We start from the raw sequence: 21206 nt of genomic DNA on the forward strand, positions 1-21206 counted from the left end.
TAATCGTCGTTATCACTTATCTTCCGCCCGAAAGCTTATCCTTCCACACCACTTTTGACATCTTTGTCCCCATTTCTCTCTCTGCATGTCACATCATTGATAGTAATTTGGACCTGTCGCCTTGATCTTTAAAACTACTCTAGTGTGTAACTGAGATCCTTCTTGCTGGATGATGCTCATAGGTTGCCCAACTAAGCTAATGTCTCTTGAATCTTGATGTTTCCCTCAACAGAAAGAAAAAGTAGACCACATCTCTTCTGCAGATATTTCAAAATAAAGTACAGTAGCCGCACTACAAATATAGTACAAAAAAAACGTCATGGCCATGGACACATAAGCCGTTTATTACATTTTGAGGTGTGGTTCTTGGCAAGGGTTTAGCTAGTACTGTCAATTATTTATTACTACTAGTAGTACATATATACATGCAATGCAAGTAACATCCTAAAACTCTCAACCCATAATGATCAATTAGGGATTTCCTTCATTGATCCGGGTTCTATCCTAATATTGAAATGTTTAATTAGGATTTTTCAATGAGATCACAGGCACTAGCTCCTTTAGGCTAGCTAGGATGGATCACACAAGCATGCACCATAACCTTCTGTAATACTCTATGTTTGGTGCTCTCTCCCTTGCTTCCTCTCTTGCATAGTTGCATGTCAATGCAACTACTAGCACCTAAAAGAACAAATGACAACCTAATTAAGCTCTACTAGGTGGTTGTTGGTATACGGCGATTGGTGATGAGATGAGATCCGAGACTATTACAAAGGATCCATCCATCTTGTTTGCTAGTTCCCTAATTTCCATTAGTTTCCTTGCATGCATATGTCTCGCACGATCTCTTCGATCGTGCAAGTATTGTTCCTGACTCGATTGATCAGCCACTGAAGTCGCCGGCGTCACCGCCGTCGTTCCCGATGTTGAAGGACGGCTCCGGCGGCATGAATGGCGGCAGCGCGGTGAGCGAGGTGGAGGACACCCGGCGGATGGAGCAGCAGCGGAGGATCCGGCGCCGCTTGTTGAAGGGGTTCTCCGGCTTGGCGAGCACGTCCTTGCTGCTGCTGGTGCTGCCGGCGACCTCCTGCAGGTTCGCGAACGACCGGGACTTGCCGGAGAAGAAGCTCGACAGCCCCCTCCTGCACAATCAGTAAAACGAATCGGGAAATTGGGGTTAATTCATGCATCAAACAAAGAACTCGCGGTTCTTGCGAGAAATCGCGTGATTAGGAATGGGAGTGCGTGATTAATTAGGGGAGACTTGAGATAATAAGGTGGATAAATTACTTGACGGGGAGGGCGTCGTCGAGGGCGTCCAGGCTCGCGAGCCCGCCGTTCTTCATCGCCTCGTTGTCCTTGCTGTCCGCCTCATCCCCTTCCTCCTCCTCATCGGTGACCACGCCAATGGAGGACTGCTCCCTTTCCGCCTCCGCCTCCCTGTCGTCCTCCTCCACCGTCTCCAGTACGAACAGCCCGTGCCGGCTGCCGCCTTCACCACCCTGATCCTCATCCTGTATGTGCACAACGTCCTTCCTCTTCCTCGCCCCGCCGCCACCGTATATCCCGTACGGCACCACGGGGGGCGGCGCCACCGGGGCAGGATCCACGGCCGCCGCTGCCAGAACGGACATCTTGCCCGGCCGTGAAGGGTGCTGCTGCTATCTCAGCAATGGCGCCTGCAGGCCCCGGTCGGCGTCTCGGCTCAGACGCCCGTGGCCTCAGCCACAAACGCTCGTCCCGGCCGATGGATTGAAAGATGGAGAGCAAAGACGACCGAAGGAGAGGAGGGGCGCGGGGTGTGGGTGTATATAGGCAGCTAGCTGGGGGGAGGGAGCGGATGGACACGGAGGCGTGGAGGGGGGAGACGTGTCCGACGCAGCGAGGACGACGGGCGCGCCGGACAGAGGAGGCTGCATGCACGCACCGAAGCGGCAACACGTTTTAGCTTCGCCTTTTGTGCTGCCCATACCCATCCATATATGGCGCGGCTTTTGCCTAATCAAAACTCTTATCATGAAAGGAACTCTTTATCATCAGCAATTTCTCTCCTACGAGTACCCCGAGATTTCTCCCAACTCCCTCTTCTTCTTCACCTTCCTTTCTTGAATTGCATAAGATTTTTCTTTCGCCAAAGCATATGGCATATTCGGAAACGTCCGCTAAAGTGCTAAACCCAACTCATTGTATAAAATGGGAAAAGGGAGGATGACAAAAAACCATTATTTCTATTTAAAATATTTTAGAAAATTCTGAAGCAAAATGACCATAAAAGATATACATAGGCTATATTTCACTATGAAAGCACAAAACATGGTGAGTCCAAGTGCTATTGGGTGTTATATGTGGTGATATTTCTTCCTAGCTCAAGATGGCGGGCTCAATTCCTCTTGCGACATATTTTTTCCTGGTATTTTATTGTTTGGACGTTGCCTCTTATAAAAACCAATGAGGGCATCAGTTCAGGGTTTTTTATCTAACCACCGAACTGGTTCGGTTTTTAAAACTATGGGCAAAACCGCAAGAAAGAAAAGTGCACTATTTTTCGGGACCCACAATAAATATGTACATATAAGTTCATAAAAAATTTCAAAAAACTTAAAATTTACCATTTCTGAATACAAAATCAAAAAATACTTTTTGGTTGTTCAAGATATTGTAACTTAATGTATGAAACACGAGTTGGGTTGATGATTATCTGTCCATAGCCCATCTTTTGGTGGTAATGGTGGTTCATCTTTTTGAGTGAAAATGATGGTACTTTTTTTTCTTAATTTTCCTAGGCTTCTGCTATAATTGTTGGAGTTGTAACGATTTCGAGTTGGAATTTCTATTATATCCACACATTAGCTACCTCCGCACTCTCTATTGTATAGGGGTCTTATTCTACGCCCCATCTCTTCTCTTTTAGGTCTCATAAAAATAGTTTTAGTTTTCACTTAGTTTGTGATTCAATTTTTTTTTTATCATCGACTCGCTATCACAGCTTAAGGCCCTTCAGTTAATGGCGTATCTAGGATGAAATCGGTGGGGGTGCCAAGGTCAAAAAAATTCTCTATTAGGCTTTGCATTTTTCCATAGTTAGTAAAAATATTAGTAGTTAATAGAGCATCGGTATTTTTGTAGGGGGTGCCATGGCACCCCACCAGAGACGCCACTACCTTCAGTCCATATCATGTCATTGGTGGGGGTGCTTTAATTAAATGAGTCATCCCTAATGGATGAGCTGCTATGTTCGATAAGAACCATGTTAGAAAAACCTCATGTTTCTCATAGATGATGATGATGATTTTATGCAGCAAATGATCTTCAATGAGCTTGTCGTTACTTAAGATACATCGCCACCATCACCTTCAACCTACTCAAGCTCCAACGACGAGCATTGGAGGCTCATGTATTTTGGCTGACGCCTTGGACTGGTCATGGGAAGATCCTGCTTGGTTTATGTCACAATCATGCGCATTCGAGTACAATGTTTGGTCCACTTTGTGATCACCATTCAATTTGATGGTATGAACTGCTTGGAGAGGCCATGAATCTTAGTATGGTGGCACATGCAAGAGGTTGTGTGTTCAAAACATTGCTAACATCTCATGCTGGTCTAATGAAATCGATTGTGGGGGATAGAGTGTGTATAAAATGATGTGGTAACCAAGAGTTTGTGAGTACAAGATCTTTCTATAGACATGGCCTGGTGAAAGTCATATATGGGGGATATGGTGTTTAAACCTAAAGCATAGTTTTTATCTCTCACAACTGAGACTTTGAGTTAACAGGTTGAAACAGAAAACTCATTAGAGCCAAAAATAAAAGGTGTATACTCTTACCGGCACTTAGTGCTTTCGCATAGCACTGTCTCTTTATCTTTTTAAGTGACCATAAATATAAAGGCAACACATTGTATTTACATGAAATATGACTAATAATTTTTCAAGAAGTTTGCAACTCCTGGGTATACTTGTTTCTAGATGTGCAACCTTTCTGCACAATCCTTTTTCGTAACCACCTCGCTACTTTTAATGTGGCAAAACATCAAGTCATAAGGGTTAAGATGTACACAAGCTTTTTTTGTTTTTCCATGTCATGGGTTGTATGTTTTTAAGTAAGAAAGTCTTATCTTGTTGGGATAATGGACATGGCATTATGACCTTTCCACAACATAGAAAATGTCATTGTCAAAAGGGTTGAATTGCTGATATAAGTTTGTTGATGTATACCTTGTTTAGAATTAAACATATTATTATAACTACTTTGGTTCTCCAACTTGTATCCTTTTACTAATGATCCTTTTATAGTTCCATTGTTGCTCACCCGCTAAAGCAAAATAAGTTCAGCACAATACAATTCAAAAAATTTGAACTATGCCTTAAATTTTAGGGGTAAGTGCATTTTTTATCCCTCAACTCAGTTTTGGTCTCTCAACCATCACTACAAGAGATGGGGGATTTGTTGACGAAAACCCAAGTGACAGAAATGCATACCATCATGGATGTGTCCTTATAGGTGACGAATTCATCTTTCGTCAAGCATTTAATGTAATGCTTGACGGTATGATTTTTCGTCAACAAAAAAACGTCACCCATTACCCAAGCGGGAAGGGCTTCCATCGTGTATGTTAATAGGTGACGAAATCAAAGATCGTGGTGACGAAATAATACTAAGTTACTTTATTAAATGTTATTAGTTTTATATATCATGCGTGACCCACTTGTCAGGAACATATTTAATTAAGTAAAAATTGTGGTTTGGAAGAATCGAACCAGGGCTTTGGCGTGACCGACGCGGAGTCTTACCGCTAAGGTAGATATGGAATTTTGATCTGGATCCGTAACTAGTCTATTCTACATATTTATTTCAATGGTGTGATCTAGATGTTACGACATAATAATTCCCTTATTAATATTTATGTCGGCCGAGGGTGCCTCGTTTAAGTCGCGCCGCTAGCAGACACGGCCTATATAGGTGATCTTGCTAACAGTCGAATCGACTAGGGTTCTCGTCGAGGTGAGAAGAATTCCGTGAAGGCTCCATTGTGGTGGCGGCGAGACGCATCATCGGTGAGTTCTCCTGATTGTTCGTTAGGTCTAGATTTTTTAATCAGTTGTCAAGATCTGTTCTGAAGAACGTTGGCATGTTCTTAACTGAATTGTAGGCAATGGATCGAAGTTGGATAACTGATGGCACCAAGAAGTTCACAACAAAGTACATGGCATGTGTTAGGGATATCATCAAGTTTACGCGAGAACACTTGGACAATACAGATGAACCAATCTTGTGCCCTTGCAAGGACTGCCTAAATCTGATACGTCAGGATATAAAAACAGTCGAGGATCACTGCAATTGTTCAGGTATGTCCATGACGTATTCAAGATGGACTAGACATGGGGAAGGTTTTAGTGATGACGAAGGGCGGGATAGAAACGATGATGGTGCGTATGATAGTGACAACGATGAAGAGGAAGACAATGGTGATTGTTATGTTGATGATTCGTCTAGTATGATCGATGAACTGCAGAAGTCTGGAAATAAAGGTCCTGACCTGCCAAATTTGTATGCTAATCTAATTGAGTCAGCGAAAAAAGAACTTTATGAGGGATGCACCTCTTTCACTAGGTTGTCGTTCATTATTAAGCTCCTTCATGTCAAATCATACAACCGGATAACAAACAGAGGATTTGATCTCTTACTTCAGCTTTTACGTACAGCTTTGCCAGATGTGGACTTTCCCAAATCATATGCTGATGCTAAGAGTGTTCTTTCTGATGTTGGGCTTGGTTATGAGACAATTCATGCATGCAAGTTTGACTGTTCTTTATTTTGGGGAGATCACAAGGACGATACGAACTGCCATGTTTGTGGATTATCAAGATATAGAGACCCTACTGGAAAAAAGAAAATCCCTCACAAGATGTTAAGGTACTTTCCTATAATTAAAAGGTTGCAGAGACTATTTGTTAAAAAGGAAATATACAGTTGTCCGAGGCCTCCTCTTCGAACTCGTCGCACTCTCTGTGGCCATATAGCTCGCGGTACTGCCTGGAGTCGCGGTAGAACGGGTCATTCGGATCGAAGCCCTGGTCATCTGCTTGTGCCGCGGGAGTGAGGACGTCTCCGTTGGCCTCATCAGCGACGGCGACCACGGCCGGTTGGGCGGAGCCCTCCACGGTCACGGCGCGGCGAAGAGCGGCTCTGCTAGTTCCGGAAGAAGATCCCGCCTCCGCGACGTCGACTACTACCGGAGCATCGCCGTCGCCTCTGTCGACGTTGACGACCGCACTCGCCTCCGGCTCGTCTCCACGAACACGCTTCATCTTTGGGATCTTCGGTGGAAGGGGAGGTCGGTGGTGCGCTGGTGGAGGTGCAAGCAGGGTTTTTTGCCAGATTGGAGAATAGAAGTTGCGGGTGGGAGAGACGATGGGGCCGATGGATATACAGTAGATGCTGCCATTTGGGTTCCACTGTGTGACGCGTGCGTGTGAAAACGTGGAATCCTGCATGTAGTTGATGACCCACAAGTATAGGGGGTGTATCGTAGTATCTTCGATAAGTAAAAATGTCGATCCCAACGAGGAGCAGAAGGTGTTGACAAGCAGTTTCGATGAAGGATTCACTGTAAATGCTCACAGACAAGTATTCAGGGGGTTTTGATGTAACAGATGAATAAAGTACGAGTAAGTAAAGTGCGAGAGTAATAATTGCAGCGAGTGGCCCAATCCTTTTTAGCACAAAGGACAAGCCGGTTTGTTTACTTATAATGACCAAACGTTCTTGAGGACAGACGGGATTTTAGTCTAGTGCTTTCGCTTCATACAGCTGATTAATCTTCATTGTTTTGATAAGTGTTGTGTGGGTGAACCTATGCTAATGTACTGCCCTTCCTAGGACTAATACATACTTGTGATTATACCCCTTGCAAGCATCCGCAACTACAAGAAAGTAATTAAGATAAATCTAACCACAGCCTTAAACTCTGAGATCCTGCTATCTCTCCTGCATCGATATACCAACGGGGGCTCAGGTTTCTGTCACTCCGGCAACCCCGCAATTGGCAAACGAGTACAAGATGCATTCCCCTAGGCCCATAAATGGTGAAGTGTCGTGTAGTCGACGTTCAGACGACACCACTAGAAGAATAACACCACAACTTAAATATCATAACACTGAATACTACTCAACCATGATTCACTACTAACATTTAGACTTCACCCATGTCCTCAAGAACTAAACGAACTACTCACGAGACATCATATGGAACATGATCAGAGGTGATATGATGATGAATAACAATCTGAACATAAACCTTGGTTCAATGGTTTCACTCAATAGCATCAATAACAAGTAGAAATCAACACCGGGAGAGTTTCCCCTATCAAACAATCAAGATCAAACCCAAATTGTTACAGCGGTAACGGTGTGCAGCGGTGGAGACGGCGGTGATGATGATGATGATGATGATGATGGTGATGATGATGGAGATGATGTCCAGCTCGATGACGGTGACGATGGCGTCGATTTCCCCCTCCGGGAGGGAATTTCCCCGGCAGATCTCAGCCTGCCGGAGAGCTCTTTTCTCTCTGGTGTTCTCCGCCCCGCAGAGGCGGCTGTGACTCTTCGCGACTATCCTCTGTGGCTTAGGTTTTCGGGACGAAGACGTACGCGAAGAAAAGGAGGCGAGAGAGGGCTGTGGGCCCCCTCCTCACAGGGCAGCGCGGCCAGGCCTTGGGCCGCGCCGGCCTATGAGGTGGGCCCACCTCGGGTCCCCTCGGCTCCCCCTTCTGGCTCCCTTCGTCTTCTGGAAAAATAGGATATTTCATATAATTTCCGTCAACTGCTGATCTTCCGAAATATTGCATCCTGATGGTGCTTTTTCCAGCAGAATCCTGGCTCCGGTGCGCGATCTCCAAATAATCATGAAATATGCAAAATAGATGAAATAACATAAGCATCATCTCCAAATATGAAATATATCAATGAATAGCAGCAAATTATGATATAAAATAGTGATGCAAATTGGACGTATCAACTCCCCCCAAGCTTAGACTTCGCTTGTCCCCAAGCGAAACTGAGCTCAGTAAACAAGACCACATGTTTATGGAGTGAAGAGTCGATAAATAAAATACGGACAAGAAGCATCATATTAATTCACACAAGGCATTCTAGTGAACAACTTCCTCATATAATTCAACTTGAAATAAGTATAAGGTAATCACAAATAAAGGTGCATAAGGAATCTTAATTGGTGATGGCAAACTTTGTTCTTGGTCAGAACGATTAATGATTATACTTATCTATTGAGCAGCGCTCTCATGTTAAAGTTTATATGGCTCATTTTGCATACTCAATCATAATGATCATTGATAACTTCCAAAGCTATATTCATTTAGATAAAACTTGTACTAAACAAGAAAGAGTAAAAGACATGATGAAATAAATCACAATATAATAGTTTGATCGCAACAACTCAAATGCTTGCTTGAGATGGAGGGAAATAGGTTTACTGACTCAACATAAAGTAAAAGATAGGCCCTTCGCAGAGGGAAGCATGGATTAAATCATGTGCTAGAGCTTTTCAAGTTTTGAAATCATATAGAGAGCAATAAAGTAAAGTTTTGAGGGGTGTTTGTTGTTGTCAACGACTGGTAGCGGGTACTCTAACCCCCTTACCAGACAAACTCTCAAAGAGCGGCTCCCATAAAGTTTTCTTTTTGGTTGACACTCCTTCCAACCTTTGCTTTCACAAACCATGGCTAACCGAATCCTCGGGTGCCTGCCAACGATCTCATACCATGAAGGAGTGTCTTTTTATTTTAGTTTTATTTAGATGACACTCCTCCCCACCTTTGCTTTCTCAAGCCATGGCTAACCGAATCCTCGGGTGCCGTCCAATCAATCTCATACCATGGAGGAGCGTCTATTTGTAAAATTACGAAAGCTAATTAATTTGGGACTGGGAACCCCATTGCCAACTCTTTTTGCAAAGTTATTGGATAAGTGGATGAAGCCACTAGTCCATTGGTGAAAGTTGCCCAACAAGATTGAAAGATAAACACCACATACTTCCTCATGAGCTATAAAACATTGACACAAATAAGGAGTAATAAAGTTTTGAATTGTTTAAAGGTAGCACATGAAGTATTTACTTGGAATGGCAGGAAATACCATGTAGTAGGTAGATATGGTGGACACAAATGGCATAGGTTTGGGTTCAGGTTTGGATGCACGAGAAGCATTCCCTCTCAGTACAGGTCTTTGGCTAGCAAGGCTAATTAGCAAGCATAAGATTTGAGGGAAACAAACGAATATACATGTGATAGAAGCAATCATGCATCTTTCTTGCAAGCACAAACAATTTTAACTTCAGAATAATAAGCTATGACCTAACAAGAAAGGAAGACAATGAAACAACTATATGTATTTCTCTTTTCTACTTAAACCTCAAGGTGTTGTTGCTATTGACCAATGCTAAGTTTGCCAAAACCAAATAGATTTACTCAATGCTCCCAAAGTGGTACCAATACTAAAATCAAGATCAATCATATAATAGAAATTGCAAACTAAAATAAGGTGTGCAATATGTAAATGATAAGACTTCTCATTAATATTTCATAACGATAACTCACACCAAGGGATACATAGACAAACTAAAGGAGAGATACTTCCACACTGCAACCCATCTTATATGATAACTTCCCTACTCATGATATGACACTACTTTATAGTAAAAAGTAAAAGGTAGTGATGATGTGATACCGCGGCACTCCCCCAAGCTTGGAACAAACCAAGGGGATGCCAATACCGATGATGAATTACTCCTTTGGTGGTGATGGTGAATTCTTGACAAGCTTCTCAACAAGCTCCTGAAGCTCATCAATCTTGTACATGAGGTTGCGGATCATCTCCGAATTGTGCTCGACGCGGTTGAGAAGTATGTCCGACGGCGAGTCCCAACTCTTGGAGTTATTTCCCCACTCTTCAGTTTCAGGCTTCGTCCTTCCTGCAGTGTTAGAACGATCTATATCCCAATTGCTAGGCAATGCTGCCTTGGGAGTCCTTTCAATTTGATTATTGTAAATTAGATTTCGGAAGGGGTGATAAGTGCCTGGAGAAGATGTCTTTGGAGCTAGGTAGTGACGTGGAAGTCTTCCTCCGGTGCGAATTCTTGCGCTCTTCTTTGCATTAAAAGGGTTCTCCACCACCTCGATGCTTGCAATGGTAGCACGCGGGTACGCGCGCGAGCCTTCCTCCACTTCTTCTTCATCTTCTTCCTTGACGCTCCCGTCCACCTCTTTCCACTCGGGATCTTGAATATCTTCCTCCATAGGCTCCTTGTCTTTGTTGTTGGAGACCATGGTGCTAGATTGAAAATAGATCCTGGCAGAAACAGCTCGAAACAAAACACGTCGAGAAAACGATATACGGACCTCCAGGGGTCCGGGGGATTATATAGCAGGAATTTTTATGACAAACGGAAAGTACCAGGTCGAACCAAAGTCGGAGAGGGGCAACGAGGTGGCCTCCTCACAGGGCGGCGCGGCCAGGCTGGGGCCCGCGCCGGCCTGTGGGGGCACCTCCTCGTGCGCCTCCTCCACTCCGTTTCGATCTCATAATTTTTCATATTTTCAAAAAACAGCAAAAACATTGTTCGGAAAGCAAATCGCGAACTTTTCATTACCTGTACTGTTACCTATTCAAAGTCGTGTTCTGGCGGACTGTCAATTTGACCTTTGATGAAAGCCTCTGGTGTTTCCACTCGAGTAACATCAACATCTACATTATAAGAATCACCTGAGATATAATGCTTGAGTCTTTGTCCATTCACCACTTGCGTGGCATTTCCTTGGAGGGAACTAATTTTAATTGCTCCTGAACGATACACCTCCTCAACAACATATGGTCCTTCCCATTTCGAGAGTAATTTCCCTGCAAAGAATCTGAGACGAGACCGATACAATAGGACTTTATCCCCAATATTAAACTCTCTTTTGATAATCCTTCTATCATGCCATTTCTTAACTTTCTCTTTAAGGAGTTTAGCATTTTCATAAGCTTCACTTCTCCATTCATCTAGAGAACTTAATTGCAACAACCTCTTATCACCGGCTAGTTTAGGATCTTTGTTTAGTTCTCTAACAGCCCAATAAGCTTTATGCTCTAGTTCTAAAGGTAAATGACAAGCTTTTCCATAAACCATTTTATAAGGTGACATTCCCATGGGGTTTTTATAAGCAGTTCTATAAGCCCATAGTGCTTCCTTCAATTTACTAGCCCAATTCTTTCTAGTTTTATTAACAGTCTTTTGCAAGATAGATTTAATTTCTCTATTTGATAGTTTTACTTGCCCACTAGTTTGAGGATGATAAGCGGAAGCAATTCTATGATTAATACCATATTTAGCAAGAGTTTTTCTAAAACCACCATGAATAAAATGAGAACCTCCATCTGTCATAATATATCTAGGAACTCCAAATCTAGGAAAAATAATGTCTAACAGCATTCTTAAAGAGGTCTCACCATCAGCACTTTTTGTAGGTATAGCTTCCACCCATTTAGTAACATAATCAACAGCAACAAGTATATGAGTGTTACCTTCTGAAGAGGGAAAAGGTCCCATGAAGTCAAATCCCCAACAATCAAACGGTTCAATAACAAGAGTATAATTCATAGGCATTTCATTGTGTCTGGAGATATTACCAACCCTTTGACATTCATCACAAGATAAAATGAACTTCCTTGCATCTTTGAAGAGAGTTGGCCAATAAAAACCTGATTGTAGAACCTTTTGCGCGGTTCTATCTCCGGCGTGATGTCCTCCATAAGCACTCCCATGACATTTACTCAATATCTCCTGTTGTTCATATTCAGGAACACATCTTCGCAGAATACCATCTACTCCTTCTTTATATAGGTGTGGGTCATCCCAAAAATAATGCCTCAAGTCATAAAAGAATTTCCTCCTTTGCTGAGCTGAAAAGGTTGGAGGCAAGTACTTGGAAACAATAAAGTTAGCATAATCAGCATACCAAGGACTGTCTCGCGAACTCACCTTTATTACAGCCAATTGTTCATTTGGAAAACTATCATTAACAGGAACAGGATCATAAGCAATATTTTCCAATCTAGACAAATTATCAGCAACAGGATTATCAGCACCTTTCCTATCTACAATATGTAAATCAAATTCTTGCAAAAGAAGTACCCATCTAATAAGCCTTGGCTTAGCATCTTTCTTTGTCATAAGGTATCTAATTGCAGCATGATCAGTATGAATTGTAACTTTTGAATCAACAATATAGGATCTAAACTTGTCACAAGCAAAGACTACAGCTAACAATTCTTTTTCAGTTGTAGCATAATTTCTTTGAGCAGCATCAAGAGTATTGCTAGCATAATGAATAACATTTAATTTTTTATCTACTCGCTGTCCAAGAACAGCACCTACAGCAAAATCACTAGCATCACACATAATTTCAAAAGGCAAATTCCAATCAGGAGGTTCAACTACAGGAGCAGTTATTAAGGCTTTCTTTAGAGTTTCAAAAGCTTCCTTACAATCATCATCAAAAACAAAAGGTACATCTTTTTGAAGAAGATTAGTAAGAGGCTTTGAAATCTTGGAGAAATCTTTAATAAATCTCCTATAAAACCCAGCATGACCAAGAACACTACGAATACCTTTAACATCCCTCGGATAGGGCATCTTCTCAATTGCTTCAACTTTAGCTCTATCAACTTCAATACCTCTCTCGGAAATTTTATGTCCCAATACAATTCCTTCATTAACCATAAAGTGGCATTTCTCCCAATTAAGAACAAGGTTAGTTTCTTCACATCTCTGCAAAACTTTATCGAGGTTTCGCAAGCAATTATCAAAAGAATTCCCATAGACAGAAAAATCATCCATGAATACCTCTACAATACTCTCGCAAAAGCCATGAAAAATAGCAGACATGCATCTTTGAAAAGTAGCAGGAGCATTACATAAACCAAAAGGCATACGCCTATAAGCATAAGTTCCATAGGGACAAGTGAAAGTGGTTTTCTCTTGATCTTTAGTTTTAACAGCAATTTGTGAAAACCCAGAATAACCATCAAGAAAGCAAAAATGAGTATTTTTAGACAACCTTTCTAGCATTTGATCAATAAAGGGTAAAGGGTAATGATCTTTCTTAGTAACTTTATTAACTTTTCGAAAATCAATGCACATTCTATACCCTACAACTACTCTTTGAGGGATGAGCTCATCATTATCATTAGGTACAACAGTCATTCCTCCTTTCTTAGGAACACAATGCACAGGACTAACCCATCTACTATCAGCAATAGGATATATAATACCAGCTTCAAGGAGTCTTAATACCTCATTTCTTACCACATCCTTCATCTTAGGAATTAGACGACGCTGAGGTTCAACAACAGGCTTCGCATCATCTTCCATGTTAATGGCGTGTTGGCAAATAGAGGGAGAAATCCCCTTCAAGTCATCAAGAGTGTAGCCAATAGCACCTCGGTGTTTCTTCAGTATTTCCAATAACCTTTCTTCTTCAAACTCTGAAAGCTTAGAACTAATAATAACAGGATATATTTTCTTATCATCAATATGAGCATATTTAAGATTATCAGGCAATGGTTTTAAATCAAAGACAGGATCTTCCTTTGGTGGTGGTGTTGTACCCAGATCTTCCACCGGTAAATCATGCTTAAGAATAGGTTGACGAAGGAAAATTTCATCAAGCTCATCTCTTTCTTCCCTAAAAACTTCACTCTCACTATTCTCCAAATGTTGCTGCAAAGGATTACTAGGAGCAAGAGAGCAATAGATGCACATTGTTCAACTTTAAAATCATTATTAGGCAAATCAGCTTTATAAGGAGTTTTGGTAAATTTAGAGAAGTTAAACTCATAAGATTCACCAGCAAATTTAGTCAAAATTTTCTCTTTCTTACAATCTATAATAGCTCCACAAGTATTTAGAAAAGGTCTACCAAAAATGATAGGACAATATTTACTAGCAGCAGAACCAAGTACCAAAAAGTCAGCAGGATATTTAATCTTACCACATAGAACTTCCACATCTCGAACAATACCAATTGGAGAGATAGTTTCTCTATTAGCTAGCCGAATAACCACATCAATATCTTCAAGTTCACAAGAACCAATTTCGTGCATAATCTCCGTGTAAAGCTCATAAGGAATTTCACTAATACTTGCACCAATATCACATAAACCATAATAACAATGATCACCAATTCTAACAGATAGCATAGGAACACTAGCTTGCTTGGATTTATTAGGATGTGAAACAATATTAGAGGCATCTTCACAGAAAATAATATGACCATCCTCCACATTTTCAGTCACAAGATCTTTAACAATTGCAACAGCAGGTTCAACTTTTATTTGTTCTTCAGGTTCTATAGGTTTCTTTTCACTTTTATGAACCGCACTATTTATAACAGAGTACTCCTTCATTTTAGCAGGGAAATGAGTTTTTTCAATATAAGCTTCAGGAATAACATGATCAACAGTTTCAATTACAACACATTTGTTTATAGATGAATCTATTTTATCTTTATACGGTTCATGATACTTATCAAAATTCTTCTTAGGCAATTCATAATGAGAGGCAAAAGCTTTATAAAGATTTGCAACGACTTGAGAATCAAGACCATAAGTAGCACTAATATTACGAAATTTATCAGTATCCATAAAAACCTCAATGCATTTATAATCAAAGTTTATACCTGACTCTCTATCTTTGTCGTTCTCCCATCCTTCAGTATTCTCCTGGATCCGATCAAGAAGGTCCCTTTTAAACTCTTCTTTGTTGCGTGTAAATGATCCAGAACAAGAAGTATCCAGCAAGGTCTTGTCTTGAAAAGAAAGTCTTGCATAGAAATTATCAATAATAACATTACCAGGAAGCTCATGAATGGGGCATTTGAGCATTAAAGACTTCAATCTCCCCCATGCTTGGGCAATGCTTTCTCCATCATGAGGCCAGAAATTATATATGCGGTTCCGATCTTTGTGAATTTCACTTGGAGGATAGAATTTGGAATAAAATAAAGGCACAATGTCCTCCCAATCAATAGGATCCCTATTCTTCAGCAATTTATACCGGTCTTGTTTGCTTTACCAGACAGCGATATAGAGAATAGTTTCTTTCTAACTTCATCCATAGCAATACCTGCACATTTGAATAACCCGCATAATTCATGTAAAAACAGTAAATGATCACCAGGATGGACAGTTCCATCCCCTTCATAGCGGTTATCCATAACACGTTCAATAATTTTCATAGGTATTTTATATGGTATTACTTCCTCACCTGGCGCCTCATCCACTACCGTTGCAGTAGTAGTAGATTTCCCAAATAGAAATTGAAGAGAAGATCTCTCCATAATGACTTATAGCAGCAGGCAGAAATAAAATCAGCACAACAATAAAGGTTTTCCTTACCAATTCCACTTACCAATAGCGCTTCACTCCCCGGCAACGGCGCCAGAAAATAGTCTTGATGACCCACAAGTATAGGGGGTGTATCGTAGTATCTTTGATAAGTAAAAATGTCGATCCCAACGAGGAGCAGAAGGTGTTGACAAGCAGTTTCGATGAAGGATTCACTGTAAATGCTCACAGACAAGTATTCAGGGGGTTTTGATGTAACAGATGAATAAAGTACGAGTAAGTAAAGTGCGAGAGTAATAATTGCAGCGAGTGTCCCAATCCTTTTTAGCACAAAGGACAAGCCGGTTTGTTTACTTATAATGACCAAACGTTCTTGAGGACACACGGGATTTTAGTCTAGTGTTTTCGCTTCATACAGCTGATTAATCTTCATTGTTTTGATAAGTGTTGTGTGGGTGAACCTATGCTAATGTACTGCCCTTCCTAGGACTAATACATACTTGTGATTATACCCCTTGCAAGCATCCGCAACTACAAGAAAGTAATTAAGATAAATCTAACCACAGCCTTAAACTCTGAGATCCTGCTATCCCTCCTGCATCGATATACCAACGGGGGCTCAGGTTTCTGTCACTCCGGCAACCCCGCAATTGGCAAATGAGTACAAGATGCATTCCCCTAGGCCCATAAATGGTGAAGTGTCGTGTAGTCGACGTTCACACGACACCACTAGAAGAATAACACCACAACTTAAATATCATAACACTGAATACTACTCAACCATGATTCACTACTAACATTTAGACTTCACCCATGTCCTCAAGAACTAAACGAACTACTCACGAGACATCATATGGAACATGATCAGAGGTGATATGATGATGAATAACAATCTGAACATAAACCTTGGTTCAATGGTTTCACTCAATAGCATCAATAACAAGTAGAAATCAACACCGGGAGAGTTTCCCCTATCAAACAATCAAGATCAAACCCAAATTGTTACAGCGGTAACGGTGTGCAGCGGTGGAGACGGCGGTGATGATGATGATGATGATGATGGTGATGATGATGGAGATGATGTCCAGCTCGATGACGGTGACGATGGCGTCGATTTCCCCCTCCGGGAGGGAATTTCCCCGGCAGATCTCAGCCTGCCGGAGAGCTCTTTTCTCTCTGGTGTTCTCCGCCCCGCAGAGGCGGCTGTGACTCTTCGCGACTATCCTCTGTGGCTTAGGTTTTCGGGACGAAGACGTACGCGAAGAAAAGGAGGCGAGAGAGGGCTGTGGGCCCCCTCCTCACAGGGCGGCGCGGCCAGGCCTTGGGCCGTGCCGGCCTATGAGGTGGGCCCACCTCGGGTCCCCTCGGCTCCCCCTTCTGGCTCCCTTCGTCTTGTGGAAAAATAGGATTTTTCATATAATTTCCGTCAACTGCTGATCTTCCGAAATATTGCATCCTGACGGTGCTTTTTCCAGCAGAATCCTGGCTCCGGTGCGCGATCTCCAAATAATCATGAAATATGCAAAATAGATGAAATAACATAAGCATCGTCTCCAAATATGAAATATATCAATGAATAGCAGCAAATTATGATATAAAATAGTGATGCAAATTGGACGTATCAGTAGTCCACTTTCCCATTACTTTGACATGGGTCCCACGCATGACGGATGGGCAGGCACAGAATTTTCAAGATGGGTATTAAAAACTATAAAATATTTTAAATACGAATTAATGATCACACATAGAAAGAAATAAATAAAAAATGAATCGAGTATGTAAATTCTTTCAAATTTCTAAGAATTTCATACCATGATTAGGGCTGGAATTTTGAGTGTTTGGTCAAACCTAGGTTGACCCCATTGTACTAAGAGGTTGTCAAACCTTTTCAAAGTGAAACTTCTGTTCTAGGGTAATGTGGTGATGCCAAATCAGACCAACACGTGCTCCCAATTTTCCCAATACCCTAAGATGTACATGCTTGACAAGTGATGCCTCTTCTTGAGTTTAGGGGATGAATTTTTGAAAATTTTCAAACCAAACTGCCAAGATAGCATGCTAGCGTCATTACCCACATGTTCATGCACCCTTGTGCCAAATTTCAGTCCATTTCAAGTTAGGTATCTCAAAAAATGGTGTCCCCATGGTGTAGATGTGTCGAAAGAGGGGTTTTCGGACGAAAAGAGGGGGGAATGGGCAAAAACTCACCAAACCACCATGGATTGGGGCAAGATTTGGCAACCTTGTGCACATTGTGATATGAAACCTTGGTTGATATGGGTTTTGATTTTTTGGAGTTGGTGGCATGGTGTCCCCATGGTGGAGATGTGTCGAAAAAGGGGTTTTCGGACGAAAAGAGGGAGGAATGGCCAAAAACTGACCAAACCACCATGGATTGGGGCAAGATTTGGCACCCTTGTGCACATTGTGATATGACACCTTGTTTGCTATGGGTTTTGATTTTTTGGAGTTGGTGGCATGGTGTCCCCATGGTGGAGATGTGTCGAAAAAGGGGTTTTCGGACGAAAAGAGGGGGGAATGGCCAAAAACTGACCAAACCACCATGGATTGGGGCAAGATTTGGCACCCTTGTGCACATTGTGATATGACACCTTGGGTGCTATGGGTTTTGATTTTTTGGAGTTGGTGGCATGGTGTCCCCATGGTGTAGATGTGTCGAAAGAGGGGTTTTCGGACGAAAAGAGGGGGGAATGGCCAAAAACTGACCAAACCACCATGGATTGGGGCAAGATTTGGCACCCTTGTGAACATTGTGATATGAAACCTTGGTTGCTATGGGTTTTGATTTTTTGGAGTTGGTGGCATGGTGTCCCCATGGTGTAGATGTGTCGAAAGAGGGGTTTTCGAACGAAAAGAGGGGGGAATGGCCAAAAACTGACCAAACCACCATGGATTGGGGCAAGATTTGGCACCCTTGTGCACATTGTGATATGACACCTTGTTTGCTATGGGTTTTGATTTTTTGGAGTTGGTGGCATGGTGTCCCCATGGTGTAGATGTGTCGAAAGAGGGGTTTTCGGACGAAAAGAGGGGGGAATGGCCAAAAACTGACCAAACCACCATGGATTGGGGCAAGATTTGGCACCCTTGTGCACATTGTGATATGACACCTTGGTTGCTATGGGTTTTGATTTTTTGGAGTTGGTGGCATGGTGTCCCCATGGTGTAGATGTGTCGAAAGAGGGGTTTTCGGACGAAAAGAGGGGGGAATGGCCAAAAACTGACCAAACCACCATGGATTGGGGCAAGATTTGGCACCCTTGTGCACATTGTGATATGACACCTTGGTTGCTATGGGTTTTGATTTTTTGGAGTTGGTGGCATGGTGTCCCCATGGTGTAGATGTGTCGAAAGAGGGGTTTTCGGACGAAAAGAGGGGGGAATGGCCAAAAACTGACCAAACCACCATGGATTGGGGCAAGATTTGGCACCCTTGTGCACATTGTGATATGAAACCTTGGTTGATATGGGTTTTGATTTTTTGGAGTTGGTGGCATGGTGTCCCCATGGTGGAGATGTGTCGAAAAAGGGGTTTTCGGACGAAAAGAGGGGGAATGGCCAAAAACTGACCAAACCACAATGGATTGGGGCATGATTTGGCACCCTTGTGCACATTGTGATATGAAACCTTGGTTGCTACCCTTGTGCACATTGTGATATGACACCTTGGTTGCTATGGGTTTTGATTTTTTGGAGTTGGTGGCATGGTGTCCCCATGGTGGAGATGTGTCGAAAAAGGGGTTTTCGGACGAAAAGAGGGGGGAATGGCCCATTCATGTTCCATTCATGTGTCGAAAGAGGGGTTTTCGAACGAAAGGAGGGTGCCAAATTTAGATTTTTTTCATGCGTCCCATTCATGTTCTGGTATTTTTTAATTAAAATATACATGTACAGTTCCATTTTCAGAGTAATATTTTTCTTCCACGGCAAAACCTTGTTCCCTCCAAATTTTAGTACGACGGCTGCCAAAACGCACAAATTTTTCATTCCCTCCACTCCTCCCGCGCACCCCACCTATCAAATATTTCGCCCTCCCTTATATACATCGTGCCTCTCCCCCATGATTTACGAGCATCTTAACTCCCCACCCCCCCGACCTCATCCTCTCGTGCTCACCCCGATCAGGTGTCTTCGCCGGACGTTCTTCCATCTCGCATCTATCTCCCTGGCCGGTGGTCGCCATGGCCGGCAGTCGTCGAAACGTCGGGGGGAAGGAAAATCGCGCACACACGCCGAAGAAGGCGCCCAGCTCGAAGAAACGCCAAGGTAAATCTGTCGGTGATCGGCTTGTTGTTGTGTTTTTCGGATGGTTAGATCGAGAGATCGGTTTTACATGTCTACCACGCCCGTTTGACCTATATCTAGATCTTGCATATTTGATAGATCCAATCCCGACATCATACGTATAGGGTTTATCGTTTTTATTCCAGAGACAATCATGCCGTGCTATACAATCTTTGCCATCCCGCTGCTGTACAATCTTTTGCATACACAATTGTTTGCCGAAACACTTAACTGAACTAATTCCAGCCATTGCCGAAAACAGCCTGACGAGCTACAGTGAACAACGACATTGCTTCAGACTTTTATTCCTCAGTTTCAGAGGGAAGCAGAGTTTGATCTAGAACAATTGTTTGCTGTTTTCTATGGAACTAGTTAGTTTGCACGTGCAATGCACGTCTTAACAATGTAATGAAGTTTTTTTAATCATGTACTTTGTTTCATCAGTCTATTTATTTCCACAATTTTTGTTTATCTATGTCTTTCAAAAGTCAAAAATCAAATTTCAGCACATATCTGAACTTCTATCAGCACATATCTGAACTTCTATCAGCACATATCTGAACTTCTATCGGTATAGGACTGAACTACCGATACCTCTATCTCTAACAGGTACAACTATCGTAAAACTCATATGAACGTAAAAGTTATCACACCTATCCTAAAACTCAACCATAAATAAGCGGTTAATACATATGGTGAACAACAATTATTACACACATCTGAATAATAGTACTAAACTAGCAATAACTACTAGGATCACGTGTTAAACTTTGATGTGGCGGTGAATTAATAAAACAACTGTTCCAACACCAGCAAATTCACCAGAACTATAAGACCCATCAATCGACAGCTTAATCCATCCAGCCAGTGGCTTAGTCCAAGGCTTTAAAGATGGAGTCACACGTTGCGCTGGCACTGGTGCCATACCCACTAGTGAAGCTGGCTGTTTTCCTTTAACTAGGTTCTCTGTAGGAATGGACTTCACATCCCCGATCTGCTTGATATATCCACTCAGAAATCGGTGAGACCCAATAATAGGGGGTAGTGGCTTATCATGAGTAACCTCATTACGTGCTTACCAAGCCCGCCAAGCAACCAGAAGGGTAGTATCCACCATGTGAGGTGGTAGTTGTCCAATAACAGACTGAAACCAGCTATCAACAGACATGCATAATTCAGTGTCCGAGGGGAATCTCATGTGTCAATTATTTGTTACGAGTAGATATCTAAAATCACATGATGTCCCTTAGCCTGGCATATGCCCCCTCTTATGTTTTGTTCGCCGACATCATACGTAGACTCTTATGTTTTCAATCATTTGCTGTTGTACAATATTTTGCAAAGACAATTATTTGCTGTTTTCTATGGAATTGGCCCCCTCTTATGTTTTGTTCACGCTCCGCTCTTCCGATTATTTCAGCGGAGACACAAAACCCCGTCAAGCCGGCATATGAGCTTGCCAAGGAGAAACAAATGCAAGAAAATGTAGTACG

General features: G+C 42.1%; 1 protein-coding gene across 1 annotated transcript; it reads right to left on the reverse strand.

Annotated features, from left to right (window-relative positions):
- Nucleotides 1-746: 746 nt before the first annotated feature.
- Nucleotides 747-1865, reverse strand: LOC127312469 (uncharacterized). The gene is made up of 2 exons (XM_051342985.2): nucleotides 1291-1865; nucleotides 747-1142 (listed from the first exon to the last, which is right to left on the reverse strand). The coding sequence occupies exons 1-2, from the start codon at nucleotides 1632-1634 to the stop codon at nucleotides 884-886; spliced, it is 603 nt and encodes a 200-aa protein (XP_051198945.1). The 5' UTR covers nucleotides 1635-1865; the 3' UTR covers nucleotides 747-883.
- Between the last annotated feature and the right edge of the window lie 19341 nt (nucleotides 1866-21206).

The sequence above is a fragment of the Lolium perenne genome, chromosome 7 (genome assembly GCF_019359855.2).
Source record: "Lolium perenne isolate Kyuss_39 chromosome 7, Kyuss_2.0, whole genome shotgun sequence".
NCBI lineage: Eukaryota > Viridiplantae > Streptophyta > Magnoliopsida > Poales > Poaceae > Lolium > Lolium perenne.

Excerpts from the sequence above, each read along its gene's own strand:
- LOC127312469 (XM_051342985.2), bottom strand. The coding sequence starts at position 1,634 with ATGTCCGTTCTGGCAGCGGCGGCCGTGGATCCTGCCCCGGTGGCGCCG. Across the intron at positions 1,143-1,290 it reads GACGACGCCCTCCCCGTCAA|GAGGGGGCTGTCGAGCTTCT; the intron begins GTAATTTATCCA and ends CTGATTGTGCAG.